This window comes from Cyprinodon variegatus, unplaced genomic scaffold (genome assembly GCF_000732505.1).
Source record: "Cyprinodon variegatus isolate N-32 unplaced genomic scaffold, C_variegatus-1.0 Scaffold16, whole genome shotgun sequence".
Classification (NCBI taxonomy): Eukaryota; Metazoa; Chordata; class Actinopteri; order Cyprinodontiformes; family Cyprinodontidae; genus Cyprinodon; species Cyprinodon variegatus.
In genome coordinates this window covers 560,731-582,188 of record NW_015150469.1, presented here as the reverse complement: position 1 = coordinate 582,188, position 21,458 = coordinate 560,731, and the positions used below count along the sequence as shown (strand labels likewise).

At 38.4% G+C, this 21,458-nt stretch overlaps 1 protein-coding gene across 2 annotated transcripts in view; it reads right to left on the bottom strand.

The window, feature by feature from the left end:
- The window catches only part of LOC107091891 (plexin-A2-like), a 252,833-nt gene that overhangs the window by 95,670 nt on the left and 135,705 nt on the right, over positions 1–21,458 (bottom strand). For both annotated transcript variants that reach the window (XM_015386090.1, XM_015386101.1), the window contains exon 5: positions 10,771–10,871. In XM_015386090.1, the coding sequence (XP_015241576.1) occupies positions 10,771–10,871 (101 nt within the window). The remainder of the gene's footprint in view (positions 1–10,770; positions 10,872–21,458) is intronic.

The following is a 21,458-nucleotide window of genomic DNA, read 5'->3' as shown; positions in this document are numbered from 1 at the left end:
GTCACAGCAGCTTTAATTGGACCCTGATAGGTCAGCCATTGTCCATGCCGCTAATGTACTTCTACAACACTGTGTGGGGTTGTGTGTGTGAGTGTGTGTGGCAGTTTGTGTTAAGGCTCATATCATGCTCTTTAACCACACCGTCTCACATAGACAAAGCTACAACTTCATCCCAAGCCTCTGTGTGTAATTATGTTGTCAGAAGTTGAAGTAGACTTAAGCACAGCAAAGCTCACACCAGAACACACACATAAAGTCACTCACATGTAAACACTTTAGTGCAGAGTTTTCTCTTGGGAAACCTTTAGAAATGATTACCTGGTTTCTTCTTTTCATTTTTTATTTAATTGATTTTTGCAATTAAATATGACTTTTTATTTACCTTCTCTCTTCTGTTCAGGGCACACAATTGACTCAATTTGCTGCTTTTTTTGTGCATGGCTTTCCCATTTATCTGCTTATATTTTTCACTTTTCCCTTGCTTTTTCACAAGTTTAAATTAGTATACCTTTTATTAGACAAGGTGTTACTCCGCCTGCAACGAGGTGCTTTCTTTTCTTTATTTTCTTTTTTTGCATTCACAATAGAAGCAGAAAATGATCCTTAATGTGCGTTCAGGTGTGGGCTGTGGCACAATGTTTTATGCATGTCTCCAAGGCCGTATGGGTACAGATGCAAAACCTGACCTGTTATTAAGGCACAAAAAGCTCCGCATTGATTTTCCATAATGTGAGACTTAATTTATTTTTTTTGGAATAAAAAAAAAAACGTTTTTCAGTGAGGTGAAGTAAGATGAGAGCACAGCAAGAGGGGATGAGGCAGCAGGGGTGGGAGACGTGCAGGATGGTTGCTGTTGCCATGGTTTCTGGAGACGGTCATTATCTTTTTGTAGTTAGAAGCTGACCTCTTTGCCTCCCTCATTAGCTGAAGAGTGTGCCACAGCGTGTTGACGACAGTCCTGCCTTCCTCATCCCCCCCCAACTCCAACAACCTCGGTACAATCTATTATCTTCCTGCTTCAGTCCGGCCTGTCACTCACTTTCCTCCCTGATGCTTAGCGTTTCATCACTGCATTCCCCACATGTGTGCTCAAGCACACCCTGTCACGCCTCCATGCCTAGATACTGCACATACATCCACTCTATCCAGTCCATTTCATGTAATAAGCGGTAAATATTTTTCCTTTGCCTGTAGTAAAAGCTAGAGGCAACTGACCCTGATATTGTTCCATCAAAACCCTGCCCTTGTTGCTGAAATGGCTGCTTCCTTGTTTTTTGCAGTGCCTTGTAAAAGTATTCATACCCTTTGAGGGTTTTCCAAGTTGGCAAGACAAAAACACTTTGCTTACAACTTGAAACACCTTTGAGAACCATGTTTTTCACATGGGTAGCTCTAAACTGCTAAAGGCTTTTTATTTATAAACTCCAGATTTGTTGGGTATAAAACAAATAGTTGTCCTATCAACTTTCTCCCACACATGTGGATCTCTGTGCCTCTCTATACTGTAGTTATTAAAGCTTCCTTATTTGCTTCAGTCAATTTATGTTGAGAAAAACATGGAATATAAAAACTGAATATTAAAATACCTGAATTTGAACTTTTCCACTGTCTTTATTACTCCCCTGTCTTGTGTATTTTCGGCATCTATTTGTTTTATTTTTTGAAATAATGTTCTCTAAAGAACCTCTGAGACCTTCACAAAAAGTCTAAATGTAGCTGCTCTGGTAGTTTAACTACCATAAAACCCATGGACATTGTTATAAATTAGATGATCTCTAAAAAAGTAAATAATTGCTTTGGGAATTATTTTAGGGTACTTGGGAATTATACACTTTTCAGAACTATATGTTTCTTTAATTTAAAAAAAAATATGTATTTGCTAAAACCAGTTGTTAAAACCCATATATTAAGCCTCCAGACATTTTTGTGTTCAAATAATCCAGAGCAACAATTTCCAACTAATCAATTTGAACAAATGCTAACATACACATCCCTCAGCCTTGAAAGGAGGAAGGGAAAGGCACGCACTGATGAAGGTTTCTGCTCTTCTATCTATCCCTTTTCTACCCCTTTGCTCTCTCCTTTTCTCCTAAGAAGGAGGATGTCAGTGAAAGTTCGAGGCCTATCTAAATGCTGCTCTTGCTGTGAAAACGATGCTTAAAACCAGGAGGGAAAGACTGAAAAGAAGCCATAAAACAAAACACCGCCATTACCTAACTGGTAACAGGAACAGAAAAATGCCATGTGGAGAGGAAAATGACCGAACAATGGAGATGGCTTGCCTGTAAGCAAGGGGGCATACTACTGGGCTGATGCAGGGAGTCCAATACCATTAGTCCCCACCAAGCATCAGACCTCTGAAGTATTGTTTTTTTAAAATGCATTGCGAGGAGACCAAGGAACTAGGAAAGACTTGAGGAAAAAGATGAGATCAAGAAGAGAATAAAGGTAATAAAAATGCAATGAAGGAAGGGACAAGGTAGAATAAAAATGGTGAAAACAAATAAAAATGGAAAAAGGCACAGGAAGACACAAAAAAATAAGAGAAATAATATCTGCAATGGGTCCAGTACCACGCTTATTAAAATTCTAATCTGGGCACCATGACCAGTTTGTTATTTGTGACGGACAAGGCTTTTTTCTGCTAATAACTACCTGCGGCGCTAATATGTGGATGCTTACAGTAATCAGCCATGGAGAGAGATTGCAAGGAGCAGAAAGAAGCACAAAGAAAATGACAGAAAATGTCAAAATTGTTATTTTTAACTTAACAAAAGAAAAGTGCTAAACTGCAAAACTGAATAAGCATTCCATAGCAGCATATCCTCAATGCTGCAATGCACTATGGCTACTCATAAAACAAGCTAAAGTATTTCAAGTATCAGCAACATTTTTGAATTTTTCATCTGATTACTTGATAAATCATCAAAATAATCGATCAAATACTGGATAATTAAAATAATTCTTATCTGTACCCATAAATCAAACCATGAAAAAAATGATCATGGACGAAAGGAAAGAGACAACACAACCTGAGGAGAGGAATCGGGGAGTGTAGAAAAGGTAGGAAAGAAAAAATGAGGAATGACTAACTGAATAACATGAAAATGAATGTAAGGTTATAAAAAATATGGATGGAGGGTAGAAGCCAAAGGGAAGAAAATTAGGTAGGAGAAAAAAATATATAGGGACAATTTGAAGGATGTACAAAAAGTAGATTAAGGGTCAAAAATAAAGGAATGTGAGGAAGGAAACAAATGGGGAAAGAGTGAAGGAAAAATGAGCAAGGAACTAAGAAAAGAATTGCACTTAAACAAATGAGAGAAAAAAGAGAAGAGAAAAATGTAACGAAGCAATAAATCAAGTAAGAAAGGGATAAATGGAAGCAAAGGGAGGTGGGGAGGTGTAACCAGCAGGAAAGAAACAATAAATAAGGTCAAGACAGGAGGAAGAAAAAAATGTACGGAAGCAAGATGGAATAAAGTAAAGTAAGCAAAAAAAAATGTAAAAGTACAGCCTAAATACGACTAGAGTTTTGGTGACTCACAAACATGAAATCCTGGACTCACATCTCGGTAAAAACAACAACCTAAACTATATGACTGTTTGCTGTTCTTCCTGATACTGTGTCTGCAGGATGGCAGGACAGACTGAGCACTGCTAGGGCGCAATCAATTTACATCATCTCAAATATCTCATTGAAAGTGATGTAGTGTAAACTAAGTCCCCCTTTCTATACAGACACCCTGAGCTGTCCTTTCATATACATGTTTTAAGAGGGCCAGGAGTCCAAGACTCCTTCAATGGTGAGGGCTTTCATCGCCCTACATCCCACCACGGATTGTCCAAGAAGAGACATGAGGAGGGAAAAGGGGAATGCAACAAAAGAAGACATGGATGCCTCTAATAAAATAACAGCAGGATGTAACAAATCCTCACAGTCTTTAACTGTATTTTATGTCACCTGTCCATATGTACTGTACATACTGCAGCACAGTACCAGTTCTACGTGCCAGGAATCTATAGAAATATTGATGGAGCTGCATGTTTGTGATCAATATCTCATTAGGCTTCATTGGTAAGATGGATGTGGCCTCCCTCTGTCTGCTAACTGGAGGCTTCAGCTGATGAGGTGGCCATTAGATACACAGCCCTACATTTACAATGGACTGAAGCAGCCATTTTCACCGCTGGGCTAATTGTTGTTGCCAGTGGCAAATTAGAGGGGATGTTATGTTTGACATAATTTGTACCGTGGCACTGTGATCAACAATATCGCTTGAAAAACATACATAATCAGGAAAAACAAGATACAGAAAAGAAACACAATGACAGCGTAAAAACTTGATTTCTATAATTGTTATTTAATGTGTTTGTATTTAATGCATGGTCCAAGCCACAGATCATATGTTTAGTTCTCTTTAGTTTCCTTTAATGTTCACATATAATTGCCTGCAATTGAGTAAGTAGCTCACTACACAGCCTGGAGTCAGAATAAAGTGTTTATATTTTGTTGATCCAACAGGTTCTTATTTTTATTGTAATCTTGTAATCTTAGCCGAAAAACAGCTTGGAGCAACAGCCATGAAGAGCTGTTAAGCTAATTAAAATAATGGAATTAGACCAGTAGCGTGGCTTTGCCAAGTCCTGCTGATAATCAGGTGGCAAAATCAGCTCTAAATCATTTAAACCATATTTTTATTCAAACATCTGGTTTAGATCACTAGATAGATCTTGGTGATTTATTTTATCAAGAATTGTTTTCCCGATGGATCCCAGGATCCATAGAAAGGATCAGGATGAAAAACGAATGCAAAATATATTAAAGAGAAAATGTGCTTGCCTTTTTTTTTTATTTTATTTTCCAAATATAATGCTATGGTTTTATCACTTACCAATTTTTTCTACATGTTAAATGTTCCCACAGAATACTATGTGTGCAAGAGCCTGAAAGTAGATAGCTTTAAATCTACTTTTAATCCATTTCATCCTGTCGCGCTACATTTGTCTTTTTATATCCTGATTGATAAAACACTATGTTATATTTCAATTTTAAGAGTGAATAAAAGAAATATACCCATGTCATGTATTTATACTACAAGATTTGTCATAAATTAAAGGGTTCTAGACACCTTCTAAATTAGTCATTAAATGCTAAAGTGGTGATTATGTAAATAAAAATGATTTAATTTTGGAATTTTGTCTCCACTGAATGAACGTGAATATACTACATTTATTTACTTCAACATTTAAATTTTTCTACATCTTTACCATTGGGCAAATACAGTGGGTGCCCTAAATCTATACTATATTAAAGAAAACTCTGGCTTTTTTAATTTTTACTGAATAATAATAAAAAAAAAAAAAATTACTTAAACCAATATACTTAATGACAGAATAGCAAGAAAAAACAAACTTAAAGTACTAAAATAAAAACCGAGAAGGAGAAGATTGATCGGAAATAACTTCATATGCAAACATTGATTGCAAAGACATTATTTTTTTATTGTAGATAATGCTTTAGATTTTATTTCTTAAACTAATACAATTTTTCATTTTGAACCAAAACCTTTCCTGTATTTGTTTGCTGCCTCTTGTTAGTATAAGCTGACAATATTAAGGAAACAACTTACTATGTTTGTTTTGGGTTTTGGGTTTTTTTTTTCTTTTTGCATGACTATTAATTGATGCCACTTTCTCCACATTTATTATATTTAGCTGTATCTCCCCATGCCCTCATAAAAATTCAATGTCTGGATGGGGAATTGAGGCTGATATGATACAACACCATGTTACTTTATTGTAAGATCAACTCTGTTTTTAAAAACAATGTGTATTTCCTTCCTTTTACATCTATTCTAAATTCTGTTGGTTTACCACATGAATAGGTAATAAAAGCTACTGTTTGCATCTGTTAGTGATACATTTACAATTTAATATGTAACAGTTTAAGAAACAATCACTTAAAAATTTTCATTTGGTTGGAGTATGAAGCCTCCAATGACCTTTATAATGTGGCTTTATCACCAGTATAGAACTGTTAAATGGGTATAGTTCTGTACCGGTTTGCTAACCTGTTAACAACATAGTTCCAATGCTGGCTGACTCTGGTTGCAGATCCTTCACCAACACTTCAGAGCTGTCACCCTCATGATAACCTGATATCACATGAACCACACTGCCAGATCACATACCCAGATCACTGACGTTGGGCGTTACTTGGCACATCTGTATAAATCAAAGCACCTACACACGCAGAATACTTTGCAAACATTTCTGAAAGAATGGGCCTCTCTGATAATGATGTGTAATCTCATTGGAATGAGTTTCAGGACCGAATTAAAGATGCTTGGAAGCTAAAACAACAATCGTCATCCTGTGTTCAGTGAATGCTTTGCACTTTTAACAAAAATGGCTTCCGACCTTTAGCCCTCTTTCAAACCATCTGTTCTCTCTTTCCAAAACTGAACATTTTGGTCATCAGAGGTGTGTTTTTGAGGTGTGAGTGGACAGGTCAATCTAGCCTAGAGCTGCTGGTTCTCCTGAGCTGCGGCATATGTTTGTGTAGTTGTTGTTTGGTTTCCATAATGTCTCGGTATGAGCGGTACTCACTGTACTGGGCTGCACAAAAGATGCTTTGTGTGGTTGTTAATTTAAAAAGCCAAGTCCAAAGAGTTTTTTTTTTTTTTTTTTTAAAGGCAGCTTTATCAAAGTACAGTACTAGTTCATTAAGTTTACTGGTTTAAATCAGACCAGCACTGGATTCCATAACAGTGGAGATGTGTTGCCCAGCAGGAAAAAAAAATCTGGAAACTCAGTAAACAAGTCTGGGTTTGGATTTATCCAGAAGAATGCCACTTCTTTATTATATATGTGCTAAGGCAGGCTTGCAGCGACACAGTCTATGTGATTAGAACACTTTCTTCTAACACAACATATCATCATGCACTTGTTTGTGTTTGGCAAAACCAGCTCTGTTTTGTATCCTTTGACCTTGACACTCAAACCCTCTTGGACTTAAGTCAGACTTGCTGCTAATCCTGACAAATCTCATCAAAGCCAGTCATACTCTCTTGAATTATGGGAGCAACTCAAGAGGATGGAGGAAGAACAGAGATGTAGGACAATCTGAGATAGAAAAGCTTCTTTTTGGCCATGATTAGACAGCTAATCCAATAGTGACGAGATGCAGGCTGAGGGAGAACAAAAGAAGAGGATTGGGTTGAGAGCACGGCATAAGTCCGCGTTTTTTGGACACTGGTTGGATTGAGGCTGAACTAACCATTCACAGGACTGTGGCTGAAGAGTGCTCAAGATGATGAGCTCCTTTCGAGCTGCAATCAACATGCAGCACTGTTTTGTGGGCCGATGAGTGTGCAGCATCAAACAGCTTTTCTCTTCTCTCAGCTTCTTTTCTCCTCATTTTTATCCCAGCACCCCCCTCTCGTGCAACACACACACACACCCACCCCCTTCTGCCATCTCATTCTTCTTGCATTCAGAGGATGCCTAGCAGCTGCTGGTAATTAAAGGACTTTAGGAGGCTCAAACCACACTGGATTAAAATAGAACGGCGGAGAAAACTGAGATGCCAGTTCTTGGTCAGCTACCCTGAATTCTCACCTCTTCATCATCTCAAATCAAACTAATGTTCTTCCATGTTCCTAATTAGCTGCTTCACAATGCAGCAATCTAATAAAAATGCACACCCTAAAGAAAAAAGACATACAGGACACCACAAGGTTTGGATGAATAGAGGGTGAATATTGTGGATGGCAGCTGCAGGAGGGAAGAGGAGGGTGATCAAAGAGAGGGGCATTTATGTGTGGCAAGCCAACCATCTCTGGAGTGTCAGAGAGCTGATTCCAGAGGGAAGAGAGAGACCTAAATGGAAGCTGCAGGAAACTGAAAGGGGATGAGATAAGCGGCGCAGCCTAAAACCTAGTGTTTCGCAGACGGGCTTGGAGGGAGATGCAAAAATTGAAGGAACTGGGAAGGACAGTTTTATAAAATCAACAATAGCTCTGTGTTGCTGTAGGGTGGGGGGTGAGCTGGGGGTAAAGGAATCAGCAGTCATCACAGCTGTGGATAGCAAACCACTGGGAAGAAATGTAATTTTGGGCGAGTGGGAGCTCTTCACCAGAAGGATGCAGCTGCTTTGTTTCTCCTTGGCAGCCTTTGACAGACATGTCCTTTTATTCTTTGTTTAATTGCACATTTATACAGCCTTTATGGTTATTAACACTTTCAAAACCCAATTGAAATATTTGTGCCACCAACTCAAAAAAAATAAAAAATTTTCAGAAAATATTGCCAGAGAGATGATTGAGGTGAGAAAAGCCAACCACTTCAAAATCTTTTCATGTAGTCGAACATCAATTCCCATCAAAAGTAAACCAGAAAAAAATAATTGCCTTAATTAAAGGCAAGTAGAAACTCTAATTTTGGTAAAAATTTGTAAAAAAAAACAAAAAAAATGTTGGAACTCCTTAAGAATAAATAAAATATCTCCATTCAGAATAATTTTCTGTTAACAATATTAGCTATGGCATAAAATATACACTAATTGCTGATTATACATCAATTATTACCAAAATGCAAAAATCTTGGACCACCGATCTAAGAGGGTGCCAAGGGTCCTTCAGAAACAAAGATTTGACAGTGTTTTCATTCTAAAGCTAGACATCTTTTGATACAAAGTGGTCTAAACAACTGTTTTAAGACCTTTATGTCACATGTGTGATAAGCTGCTACAGCTCTACAAGTACGTACCTAGATTGGAGAAGAGAACAAAAAGCATTGCAACCTAAACTGATTGCTTGAGATGTCTAAGTATATTTTTCACTGTTCCTCCAAGGTATAAGGCTAAGTCGCATCACCGCTATGAGAACTCTGGAACTTATTGTGCAATTGTGTTTTTTAAAAAAGTGTGATTGTTGTGTGGAGAAATATTCCCAAGACATCTTCACTCAAGTCATCGGATTTAGCCATGTCAAACATGAAGAATATATGTTTAGATGTATATAATAACATTTCCAATTATAGCCTTTAATGAGTGTTTTTTTTCCACATTTCAAACATGTTAATGCCATTCAAGGTCTTCCAACCAGCTGCTGTTTTGATTAACGGTGACAGCTCTAGGTGCTTTATAAAGAACACAAGAAAACTGAATGTAAAGATTACATGTGTAGATTTAGAATATATTCTTCATATTAATTATATAATAAAAGCAATTAATTATTTAAAAGCTGAAAACTGAAAATTCAAGTTAATATTATGACAACAGCTGTTAGAGACATGGTTGTACTTTCAGATATCTATGGGTGCAACCATATGGAGCTCAGTGAAAGCTTCCTATTCTTCCAATAACTTTATTTCCTCCCTGCAGTAACTCTGCTGGAGCTGACAGGGGTCCTGCCACATTTGGTGCTGGGTCAGGATAGAGAATGGGAGATTAGGACTAGAGACAGGTGGCACAAAGGTTCCTGTTATTGAGCGAACAGATGGCTGATCTAACGTAAATCAGGGTGCTGACCTTTTCTCCCCACAGTACAGTCCACACACGCTAACGTTGTACACAAAAAAACTGACGCCGCACACATTGCTTACACACACATTCAGCTTCCAACCCAGTTTGTTTGCTTGAAAACCTGCATACACATTACACAGATGTTTCCCCATCATAGATGCAATTTCATAACCCATTCAGCATTTAGCATCAAGACCTTTTTTTCCCCCCACGCCATGGATTCTGATTCCAAGCGACTTGAATCACTCCCTACCCTTCCACACCTACACAAAAGCATGTGATTAACAACCCTGCATGGAGAGTTGTGTTGTGGTAAATGATCCCTGTGTGAAGGCACGCAAGCTGCAGAGAATACAGAGCTTCAGTCAGCATCGCCTGTTCCTTGCAGGCACATGCTGAATTACCTTGTCGGCGGGCAATTATTTGTCCTGTCCCGGCTTCGGAGTGGTGTAAATTACTTTAAGTGCACTTTGCCAGGGCCGCCATCACGATAATGATAATTGCAGCGGCACTGTGACACGCAAATATACCTTCAAAAACTCCGTACTGGCAGAGGAGGGGCAGCTGAGCAACAAATTCAAGACAGGCAGCTAAGATGTTCTCAGAAACAAAAAGGAGTGTAAGAGAGAGGTGTTGAATTTTAGTTTCTATCCTATTCTTTGTGTTTTCACCACCTTGATTTAAACAAAAAAAAAAAAAGTAAAGAAATAAATGCATGACAAAATATTGTTTTTCAATTAACAACTGTTAGGTTCTAGCCATGTCTTGTATCTTTTTCATGTCAACCTAAAGTTAGACATCTTGCAGTGAGTGTTCAGCCCCAGCAGGTGTCACTCATGGCTATTATGCTTATTCTTGGAACAGAAGGTAAAACCCCCCAAAATTTCTCACTTTTCATTCTTGTATACATGACAAGTTGTAAAAGCAGAGATCTCTGTAAATCTTTCCATTATTTTTTTTATTAAAAAAATGTCTAGTTCTAAATGGTGTTACTTTCTTTTAAATATCAATCCTTCTCAAAGCAGGAGATAAACCGATATAGTAGCACCAGCTCTGCACCTCTGAGGGAGCAGCTGTCTCTTTCCAGGCAGGTGTTGTCTGATTTTCTTAAGCTTCGTTAAAACTGAAATAAATGTTGAGACAAATAACCTTTGTGTTTTCTGTGAGGAAGAACACGGAAACACATTATTTTTTAGAAGAGAACCTATGTATAAATATGATGGCTACTCATGGATACTTACATATTATGCAGGACACACCAGCCGCAGTGTGGGTCCCCAGAGCTCAGACACTCTCCACAGGTCCCGTACTGCTCACAGGACTCGATAGGAACCTGGGTAACCTGTGAAGACAGCAAATTTTCATTGTAATGGGAGTTTTTGCTTTTCAGTGTAATGTACAAAAAAGATGTATTCATCTTTAATCATTATTGTGTGGAATAAAATACTGCCAGGCTTGATAAAAGTATAGAAAAAGTCTACAAATAATACATATTTTTCAATATTTTAAAAAGACTACATGTAATAAGAGTGGGAAACAGTTCTTGTTGTGTTTTCAACAAATCCCCAATGATATAATTACTGACAACCCAAGCAATTTCTGAAAATATTTGGAATTTAAGCACCTATATCGGCAAAAAAAAAAAAAATGCAAAGGCAGATTAAACTAATAACCCATGGGTTTCAGTTTGTTTTTTGTGGTACAGTTCTGATGCAGTCCAATTATTTTAGCCATACACAAAAGCAAAAAAAAAAAGGTAATTAATGGTTATCAATATTCTGGCACATAAAAATGTTATGCAGTGTGAAATGATATACTTTCTTGGATGAATGAGATGTCAACTGTTGTACATAACTTCAAAACATGGAAACAGCTGTAAGCAGCTGGGATCATTTGGCTGGAGAAGACAGTTTCTCTGCCATCAATGGGCGTCTGTCTGCCCCAGGGGCAACTGTCCACCTTGACAGAGTCTGTAGATATACGCCCACGCATGGACGGACGATGACAGATGCAGACACTTGATTAGAAGAAAGGAGCTAAAGCTCCTTTTTTCTTTTTTTTTTCCTCAAAAAGTGTAGCTTGGCTACATAGAAAACAAAGCGTCAACAGTAACAAATTTGAGGAGGGTCAGATGAAGGAAATATACTCCGTGTTCAACCATAAACTGCCACTCTAATACAAACAGAACTATCAGTCTGCAGTTAAAGAGCAATAACCTCTGTGCTTGCCCTATTACTGTGCACAAAAATAAAGTTGTGAGTTTCAGCACAGTATGTGAAACAACAGGAAAAAAAAAAAACATCAAGCACTCACAACCTCAGGTAGAAAAACAGTGTGAGTCAGCTGTGTGATCCACAGCCTATTTTCAGTGGCAACACACTGAGCTCTCATCTCCCAGTGAGTCCTTAGAAACATACAGTATACAGCAAAACTAGTGGATATATAAACTACTTTCATTGAAATGTGCAGCTGTTTCTTAGAAAAAGAAAGATATCATTAAATTACGTTTATCCTATTTAAAATAATACATTTGAAGTAGAGTAACAATATATTGTTATAAAATGGGGAAATTCAGGCATGTTCAAAGTTTTGAACAGTGGAATAAAAACGTTCTACTCAGATAAAAATCCATTGTTCATCTGATTATGTGCTAAATTGAAATGTAAAAACTTTAATCGTTACAATTGTACATAGCAAAAACTAAAAATACAATGTAAAAGAAAAAAAATAAACAGCTACTGTGTCTGGAAGGAAAGATCTGTGATTACAATCCTTTGTACACCTAAGGTGCAGTGGTTCATCAATGCTCTGAAACTTATTAATGTAAGGGGTGGGAGAGATTGCGCAACAGAAATGTTATTCTCGTAAGAGTCCTTCTATCCACCACTACCTGAACAAGGAGGAGGAAGCATCCAGGACAGAGCTGTTCCTCCAGATGAGCTTATTAAACCACTTCTTCTCAGTTATAAATAAGCTGCTGCACCAACAAACTACTCCACTGAGCAGGGTTCCTCAATTCAGCCTCTCAAGGTCCGGTGTCCTGTAAGATTTAGATGCATCTTCGCTTCTACAAATAAGCTGGTCATCAGCAGGAGTCTATAGGACTTGACTGCCTACTGAGGAGATAATTCAACCATATGATTCCAGTGTGTGGAAGCAGAGACACATGAGGATGACATTGAGGATGATACCACAAATGATGTACCAAGAAGCTATCTGATGACTAGAGGGTCAGCTTCACCATGAGTTTTTAGAGAAATCAGACCAAAGTGTACCCTAACAGCTCAAAACATCCTCTTCTTCACACCTGTGTTGTTGGAAAAATGCAAAAGTTGCAGCCAACAGCGAAAACAACAACAACAAAACTATTCGGAAAACCCTAATATTCTCCAGCCTATATCAAAAGCTAAAACATTTTTTTTTTCTTCCTTTGGCAGTCAACATGGCTTTCTTCGGAGAGCCGTGCATCCTTAAATGTTTATGTTACATGCATGGCATTAAGCACTGCCTCTATGACCCTGACTTAATGTGACAGGCAATTCACCAGTTCGCAAACAAGTAGAGAGGCAGCACCGATGCATGTGCTGTTACACAACTGTTAGTTAGACTGAGTACGTACATACAAGAAACAATGCGCTGCAGAGCTGAGCAACCAAAAATAATAACACATTAACTGTGTCCGTCATCCATGTGAAATTTCAAACACCCTAAAAAACAGAGCTTTCAAAAAAGAGCTTTCAAAAATGGACATTGCACTGAAATTATAATGCAACCATTTGTGGCATTTACTTAATCATATTTTGTTACTTTATCCCAATTGTTTCATGTTAGCAGGGTAGGACATACAACTATTGTGTTAAAGTAACTAAATATGATTAAGTGCAACAGCTGCTGCATTTTTTTTTTCTGTGTGTTTAAATGCTGGTTTCAGAAAATTTCCAGGACCTTTAATGTATTTTTTTTTAATTCACACACTTTCAAGGAATCTTGTATATAAGAGTCAAGTTTCAAGCTGGCACTTTGGTAAATATTAGCTGATTTTAAGCCTTACTTATTTAGATGGGACAGGCTTTTTTTTATTTTAAACTGGGCAACCTGACAATTACCTTATTAACCACAAAAATCCCCAAAACCTCAGAGCTGAACTGGGATAACATATACTGAGAGAGGTGTTTGTATTTAATCCTCCTTATCCTGACTATTAACTGTAGAACGCTATGAATCAAACATTGTTCTATGTTGACTACATTTAGAGATCATGCAAGAAGGAAGTTTGCTTTTAGAATAATAAAAAAAAAAGATTTCTTTTCACTGCAAGTGTCAGTCTGGTTCAACAGCAAAGGTCTGTAGATGCTTGAGCATGCGTTGCGTGCATGCAAGTCCTTTAACTGTACTTACTATTGTACCTCCCCATGTCACCACTGGAGNATATATATATATATATATATATATATATATATATATATATATATATATATAAAACATTCCCAATAAATGCACAGTAGATTAACAGATGAAGGGAACCTGAGTATAATGATATAAATAATAACAGATGTTGACAGCATGTGCGTTGTGTAGCTCCAGTCCTCAGATCAACACCTATTAGGAAGCTCTTCTGTACAATGTGGGAATAAGAATGAAGGGTGCATATAACACCCTTTAGGAGTTCTCCAAGGCTGTATGCTGTGCATACTGGGTGATATCAATTACCGTGGCAAAAGCCTGACTTCAAGTCCGACAAATATCCATTTTGAGATTGTCAAACCACAGAGATGTTTGTTATCAATCACCCCGCCAGGTTTGAATGATCAAAAACACTGATAAAAGTGTAAAAATTAGGTCTGAAAAGTAATGAGATACTGAACTTTTCAATAGCTGTGATCCTTTTTACGCATTTAGAAGAATTCAAATTATGACATTTATTATGTCTTTAAAAGAAGACAGATTAATTTCCTTTGCATGGTCTTTAACATACCAAGCAATAAATAACAGTGAGTTGTCTAATATTAAGTGTCAAAGACCAACACTGTGAGAAAATTATTCCTATTTATTAACTTTTAGAGTTTTTTCTGGATCATGATAATGATTAGGTAAAGGGTCTGAGACCAAATACAAATATTATGACTATTAGATTAGAATTATTTAGTGTTATATATTGTTATTAGTATTATATATTTGTATTATTGTATTAAGTCATTCTAAATTGACAAAAGAAGAAACATTCCCAGAGGTGTGAATACTTCTGCCAGGTATTGTATGTAATGTAAAAACAGCAGAGAATGTTTTTTTTTTTTTTTTTTTACACACAACCTGTTAAAAAGTCTCTAAAAGAATTTGATGACTGTTAGACCTGTCAGCTGAAACAAAAACCCCAGGAACTATAAGAGACCCAGTAAATATGGCATCTGGAATCATCCAAAAACTTCGACATCAGCCATCCACCTGTCCGCCTGCTTCCAAACCCTTGAGGCAACAGAGATGCAGTCCCAGGGGACAAAATAACCATTGACACCATGGGGATTCAACAGTCCATGTGCACAGACTCCTGTTATATTAACCCCCTGTCATTTCAACAAACTCCATTTGTGTGCGTGTCTTCCCTTGCTTCGGGACAAACAGGTGGCACGCTGTAATGAGCTGCAGACGGGGGTCACATCAGCAGCAGAAGCCGCAACTGATGACAAACAAGCCCACCAAGAGCGAGACTCGAGTGAGTGAGGGAAACTGCAGCTCTGCATGCGTGGGCGTTCACAGCTCAAAGTCTCTGTTCTTAACCCAAAGAGAGAGAGCTCAGTCTTGTTTCAGCTTTAAAAACAGCATCTGTGGAGTTTCATTACCAACACCGTGAGGAAAGTCATCAGAAAGTCATCAGATCTGTTCCGAAAGCATGAGTAAGATCCCTGAAACTTTACGGTAGAACTTTCACAGAGACCCAAGTCGGAGGAAAGGGTTACAGTGGGAAGACAGCTGTCAGGGAGTGGGGTGGGGGGTTGGAGTCTTCATGGCCCTTATGGAGCTGTATGTAAACACAGACAGAGTAATCTAAGCTGGTACAGGGCAAACAAAAAGGAAAAGGGAACCACATGGAGGAGGAAGAAGGCAGTAAAGAGGTGAATCCTGAAATAGGCAAAGCGTTATGGAAAAGAAAAAAAAAAGGTGCGATAAATGTATTGTGTTTGTGTTTCCTTAACTTTTTTGATGTTTAGATTTAGCCTGGGTCAGAGGTGGAGATGAGGGGCACGGTTTGAGGAAGGGGATCGCAGCAGCTGTTGCCCAGCACACGCTACAGTCACTCATCACAGCAGGCCTGCACAATAAAGGCCCTTCTCCCACTGCGTGTGCATGTGTTTGAATGCACAAACGCACAGCGCCGTAACGGATGTGCAGACTGTCGCTCCAAGGTTTTCAAGGAAGAAAACAAAGCATTCCATGTGATCTGATAGCAACTGTAACTTTCTCCCAAGAACACATTCCCACTTAGAGAGGATTGGACAATTATTCTAACCCCCTAAACATATCAACATCTTGTCAGAACTTAATAAAATATAAAAGTACCTTAAGTATCATGGAAATTAGGTATAAGTTATAGTCTTAGTAATCAGCTATTTTTTGTGCTCTGGATTGTTTGTGCTTTCTTTAAAAACTGAGAGCAGTTAGCCCAGAAAGATACCATGGGCATCTCAGCTTTTTAGAAATGCACATCACACCTTTATGATTTTTAATTGGAAAAAAACACTTTAAAAAATGATCAAGTTTTTAATCTACTGTATTTATAATTTTTTTTTGCTATGTTGTGTTTTTTGTCATGTAAAATCCAACAAAACACTCTGAGGTTTGTTACTGTAAAACAAATGCTAAAAAAGGTTTCAAATGTACAAGTACTTTTTTGAAGATGGGTTATTTAGGCACTGCCATGGTGGGGCCCTATGCACTACTTGTAAATGAATGCTAATGAACTCCAGCTTGAGTTGACCTTAGCAGGGGGCTATTCAACCACAGAGGCTACAGTGGAGACGCATACATGAACAATCAGGGTGACGGAGTGACAGCAGAGGGTTAAAATAACTCACTCTCTTTCAGCCTTCATTCAAATGAGCTTCAGATCTTATTTTAACTGAGAGTTAGCCAAGGAAGAGAAATTTTTTAGTTAAACTTTATAGCAGGGATGCGGAGAGCCGTACTACTCTCTAGATTTGAATACGGTTCTTCATGCAAATACGGTCTAAAGTTCTTTTTAAGAGATTAAATAAAATGCAAATATTTATGTAAACGATGGAGAGTTGAACAGAAATGCCAAGTTATTGCATCTAAAATCAAACATTTCAGTTGCATTTTTCATAAAAACATTTTACATTTACACTCAGTCCAATTTTATGACTTTAAAAAAAGGATCTTATAAGATAATGAGGCTGATATAAGCAAATATCAGTTATTTTCATTGGAGAAAAAAAAAGTTTATTTACCCTGCATTACACAATTGTCCATCTCTATGTATATATTTACTACACACAATTTTAAGGAACCATCATCTAATGTGTACCTACTTAAACCTAATGTTCCACTTATTTTCATTAGATGGCTCTTATGTGCCAGAAATTGTTATAAATATATCTTCAGATACATCAATGGATTATGTCCACATTGAACTACGTAAGGCAGAGGTACTATGTGTTAAACATTTTTTTTTTTTTTAAATCTGTCTGTTATAGAATATGTACAACTTGGACATATTTCCAACCTATTTGAATTCTCAGAGTTAAAGGAAGATGTAGGCTACATTCTCCAAGGAATAGACACAGAGACTGTATTAACGTGGGCGGACTAATCGCTGATACAAAATGCTAAAGGATTTAAAATTATTAACCTAATTTGTCTTTTTCTTAATCAGTCTCGTCTTAGGTTTATGTGCCACCTTTGTGTGAAAAGATATCAGTTTTTGTTTGTTGCTTTTGTCTTGGTTCACACTGAGCTTCCTTTTAGCGTTTATGCCAACACTTTCACTTAGTGTGAGTAAATTACCCACTTTTCTTGGCAGGTAGATGTTTTCCTGTCTTTGATTTTGAGTCCGGGACAGGAATTCCTCTTTTATTATAATTTTTTTTTAAACGTACAATACATTCCAATACCCCAAGGCAGGATCTTATTATCCGAGATGTATATTTGATGCGCAAGGCTCACATTTTAAGGAAAACGGATTCAGAAAGCTCAATATAAAAGCTGTCTTTTTACACTATAATGAATACTGAGCCAAAACCGAAATGATCTTGATGTATCATAGGAATGATTTGCTGCTCCTTAAAAAACGAAAGCAATTCAACAATGTTTTTTTTTTTCTTAGAAAATGTAAAAAAGGTAAAATCCCTGGGAATATATGCTAACGGTAAGGAAAAAAGTCTGCACCCCTTATTTCAAAAATGATTTTTGAGAAAAAAGCTTCACAAAGGGTCAAGGTTTATGCGCTGGAAACAAACGGAGTCTGACAATATATGCGCACTACAGAGAAGTATGGGAGACTTTTATCTGTTCCCATGTCTGTGAGCCTGAGTGAATGGTGGCTCCATTTCAGCCCTGTTGCCCTGAGACCAGCCCGTGCTCACCGTAACTCTGTGATTGATGGAGTCTCGGGAGGTAAGCAGGAGGAGAAGAAGGAAAAAAGCTATAAAGAAGGACGTCGCAGAGCTGAGACGGGCCATCATGCCTGGTTCTGACAGGATGCTGCACGAACTACAGCCAGATGTGCAATAGCAGAGTAAGTGAAAGAGAAAGCAATAGGAAGAGAAAAAATTTCCTCGTCACCAGAGAAGGAGAGGAGCTACTTTGCACGCTGTCGTCAAGGCAACAGCCAAGGCTCTGACCTCAGGAACACCTCCACATCTAGCTGCACCAACACCAATCCCTCTAACCTTCAAAGCCTTGAGCTCTGCATGGCAAACAGCTAACACCTCTGGGACTTCCTGCCATCTACACCTCCTTTTAAACATGTACAAACACACGCATGCACACACCCACACACACTGGTGACCCCTCCTTCTACACCTATCCATTTTTAATGAGAGTAAGCCAGGATACCACGTCACTGGAATGAGACACATCGATCATGAACACAATACCCATTCCAGCAGACAGGAAGAGAGAAAGGCATGGGAGGGGCCACGGTGACAGAGAGAGTGTGTGTGTGTGTTTGGGTGAGTGTATGTGTGTGAGTTTGAGCGGGACTAATGACAAAAGCACAAAAGCAGAGCAAATACTTGCTGCTGAACGAATGAAAAGCGATGAAATGTTCAGTCTCTTACTCCCATAGTGACCCTGAAGCCGCTCTTTCCTGCATTAAGGGGACCAACACAAGGACGACTGAACTTTTAATCTGCTCTAGTAATCCAGCTGAGGCTTCTCCTCGGGATATCAGTCACATATCTCCTGCCTCACTCTCTTCTCATTCTGGTTCTCCTTCCTGTATTTTAAATCAACCCACTTCACTACAAAGGAGCTTAAATACATCTGCACTGTTGCCTCAAAGCTCTTCCATATTTTTCTATCGAAATGGGGAACTTTCTAGCCTGACGTAGTCCTACTCAATTCTAGTCAGAATATGAGTCTGATACTGCTCCATAGAGCTGTAACTATGGGGCGTGTTTCGAACGAACCAGGAAAAAAAATGCCTCTGCATTCAATTGGATAGACCTACAACCAATAAGAGCAACGGAGTGCGTGACGTATGTTAAGCAACGCATAGTTGTTGTCAACAAAAATCAAAGCGTGCAGTTGCACGCCTAGAATAAGAAGATGAGCCTTGATCGCGTTTCTCTGTTCCTCTTTTAAAATTAATTTGCTGTCGATATCTTCTAGAACAGACCTAATAGCAGAATCTACACACCTCAACTCTCCAGCGGCAGCCATTGTTGTTGTCACCCATGCGCGCTTTGGTAACGTGGTTGATTACGTTACTGTTGATCATCTGTCCATCATCGTATAAAGCCCGCCCTGACAATTTGATTGGCCCACCAGATATTGTGCGAGCATACTTGCGCCACTATTGAGCAATGCCAGACCGAACTTCCCGACCTCAATTGTTGTGGGCGGGACTAAGTTTGGAATGGCACCCAGGCTAGGAACTTTCCCCATCAGTGCAAAAGATGGATGGATGGATGGATGGATGGATGGATGGATGGATGGATGGATGGATGGATGGATGGATGGATGGATGGATGGATGGATGGATGGATGGAGCATATTTTTTAACAGATTTTGTCAAGCCCATTTTTTCCACATCATCTAGACTTTGAAAATACATGAATTTGATTTCCAACTTTTCAGACTTTGAATGAGCACTGCGTTCTTCAGAAATAAAAGTGGGATAAATTACTAGTTTCATGCAACCTGAGGGTTCAGTCAGTCACTCAACTTTCCATTAATATTCATTATAATTCTGGCTAGGAGTGAAAAGTGAGGTGAGAGTCTTTGTTGAAGTGTTGTGGCTGGTCCAAGGATAATCATGCCTCAAGACTCACACCAATTACTCCGAGCCTGATTAAGGACAGAATGGGGACATGGTTGTGATTGCCTGGCTGTGTGGGTTGCTGTTCATGTGAAGGCCCTGAGCTGAATGTGCTAAGATACCACCTCAGCTGGGAGATCTGCTTGTTTAAAAGACATTCCAGGAGTAAAAGTCTTATAGCAATTAGATGTGCAGCAAACAGTCAATCTAATAAAGTGTTTTTCGACCATTGAAACCTGCAGATTCTTTTCTGTATCTCCCATGGGATCTGACTGTAGAAACTGATTTTTTAAAAATACCACCCCACCCCCCTTTGATGCTGCTTTTGTCACTTGTTATAACAGCCAAAGCACTATGAAAAACTATTTGAGGGAAACAGGTCTTATGTTTTTATGCAGAATTTTCTGCAGTAGCATTTCATTTGTTACTAAGTAGGATATATACAAAGTAGAACTCGGAGGCATGCAATGTGTGTTTCAGAGTATTAGACGGGATCTAATCAGAAAGTATTACTCACTGATTTCAACAGGCCAATATTGGGGCAGTGAGAAAAAAAAGAGAAAAAAACAATTCTGCTCACAGTAAACAGCTTCACATACTCCACAAATAACTATGTGTGAAGATGGAAGCTTTTAACCAATATTGTCAAGAACAAGTGGTTGCATTTCTTATTATTTTACTGACACACACACAGTTAGACACATTCTTTTTAATACTGGACTGAGATTTAGCTCTAAGATCAACTGAAAAATATCAAGATAGACAGAAAATAACATCTGTTCGGTAAGAAGGAACCACATAATAGAGTCAAGCTGACTGATTTAGAAGTGATACCAGGCTTAGGTGCTTATTGAGCTAAAACCGATGACTTTGATACTCTTCCAGCCACAGTTTAGGGCTTTACACCCCATGAGAGCCATTGGTCTCTGCCAGACCCGATCCCTGGCAGCTCATCAAAAACGACAGACTGGTGAGAGACAAAACTGCCAGGGAGTAAGAAAGGGGAGGAGCAGGTCAAGCGTATGCCTTATGACCGAGGTTTGAACTCCTACGACACAGCGGCAATTAAAAAACAAAGCTGAATGTGAAACCGTATATATTTATTCAAGGCACTTCAGACACAGCCAAGTTTTTCCTACCAAGAACTTCTGGAAATGTGTTGTTTTGACTTCAGTGGAAGAAGACATGGGGGGTAGGAAATGCTTTAAATGGAACAGCTGTTGATTGACCCTTTTCTGTATTTAAATAAGAAAGAGTATAAAACAGGCTTTTTAAATTACTCTTTGCATGTTACGTTACTGCTTTTCTTTGTAAAACAAAAAGTTTCTCACTGTTTTTTAAGACGAACACCACAAGACAGAACATAACTTTCCTTCCTTCCTTCCTTCCTTCCTTCCTTCCTTCCTTCCTTCCTTCCTTCCTTCCTTCCTTCCT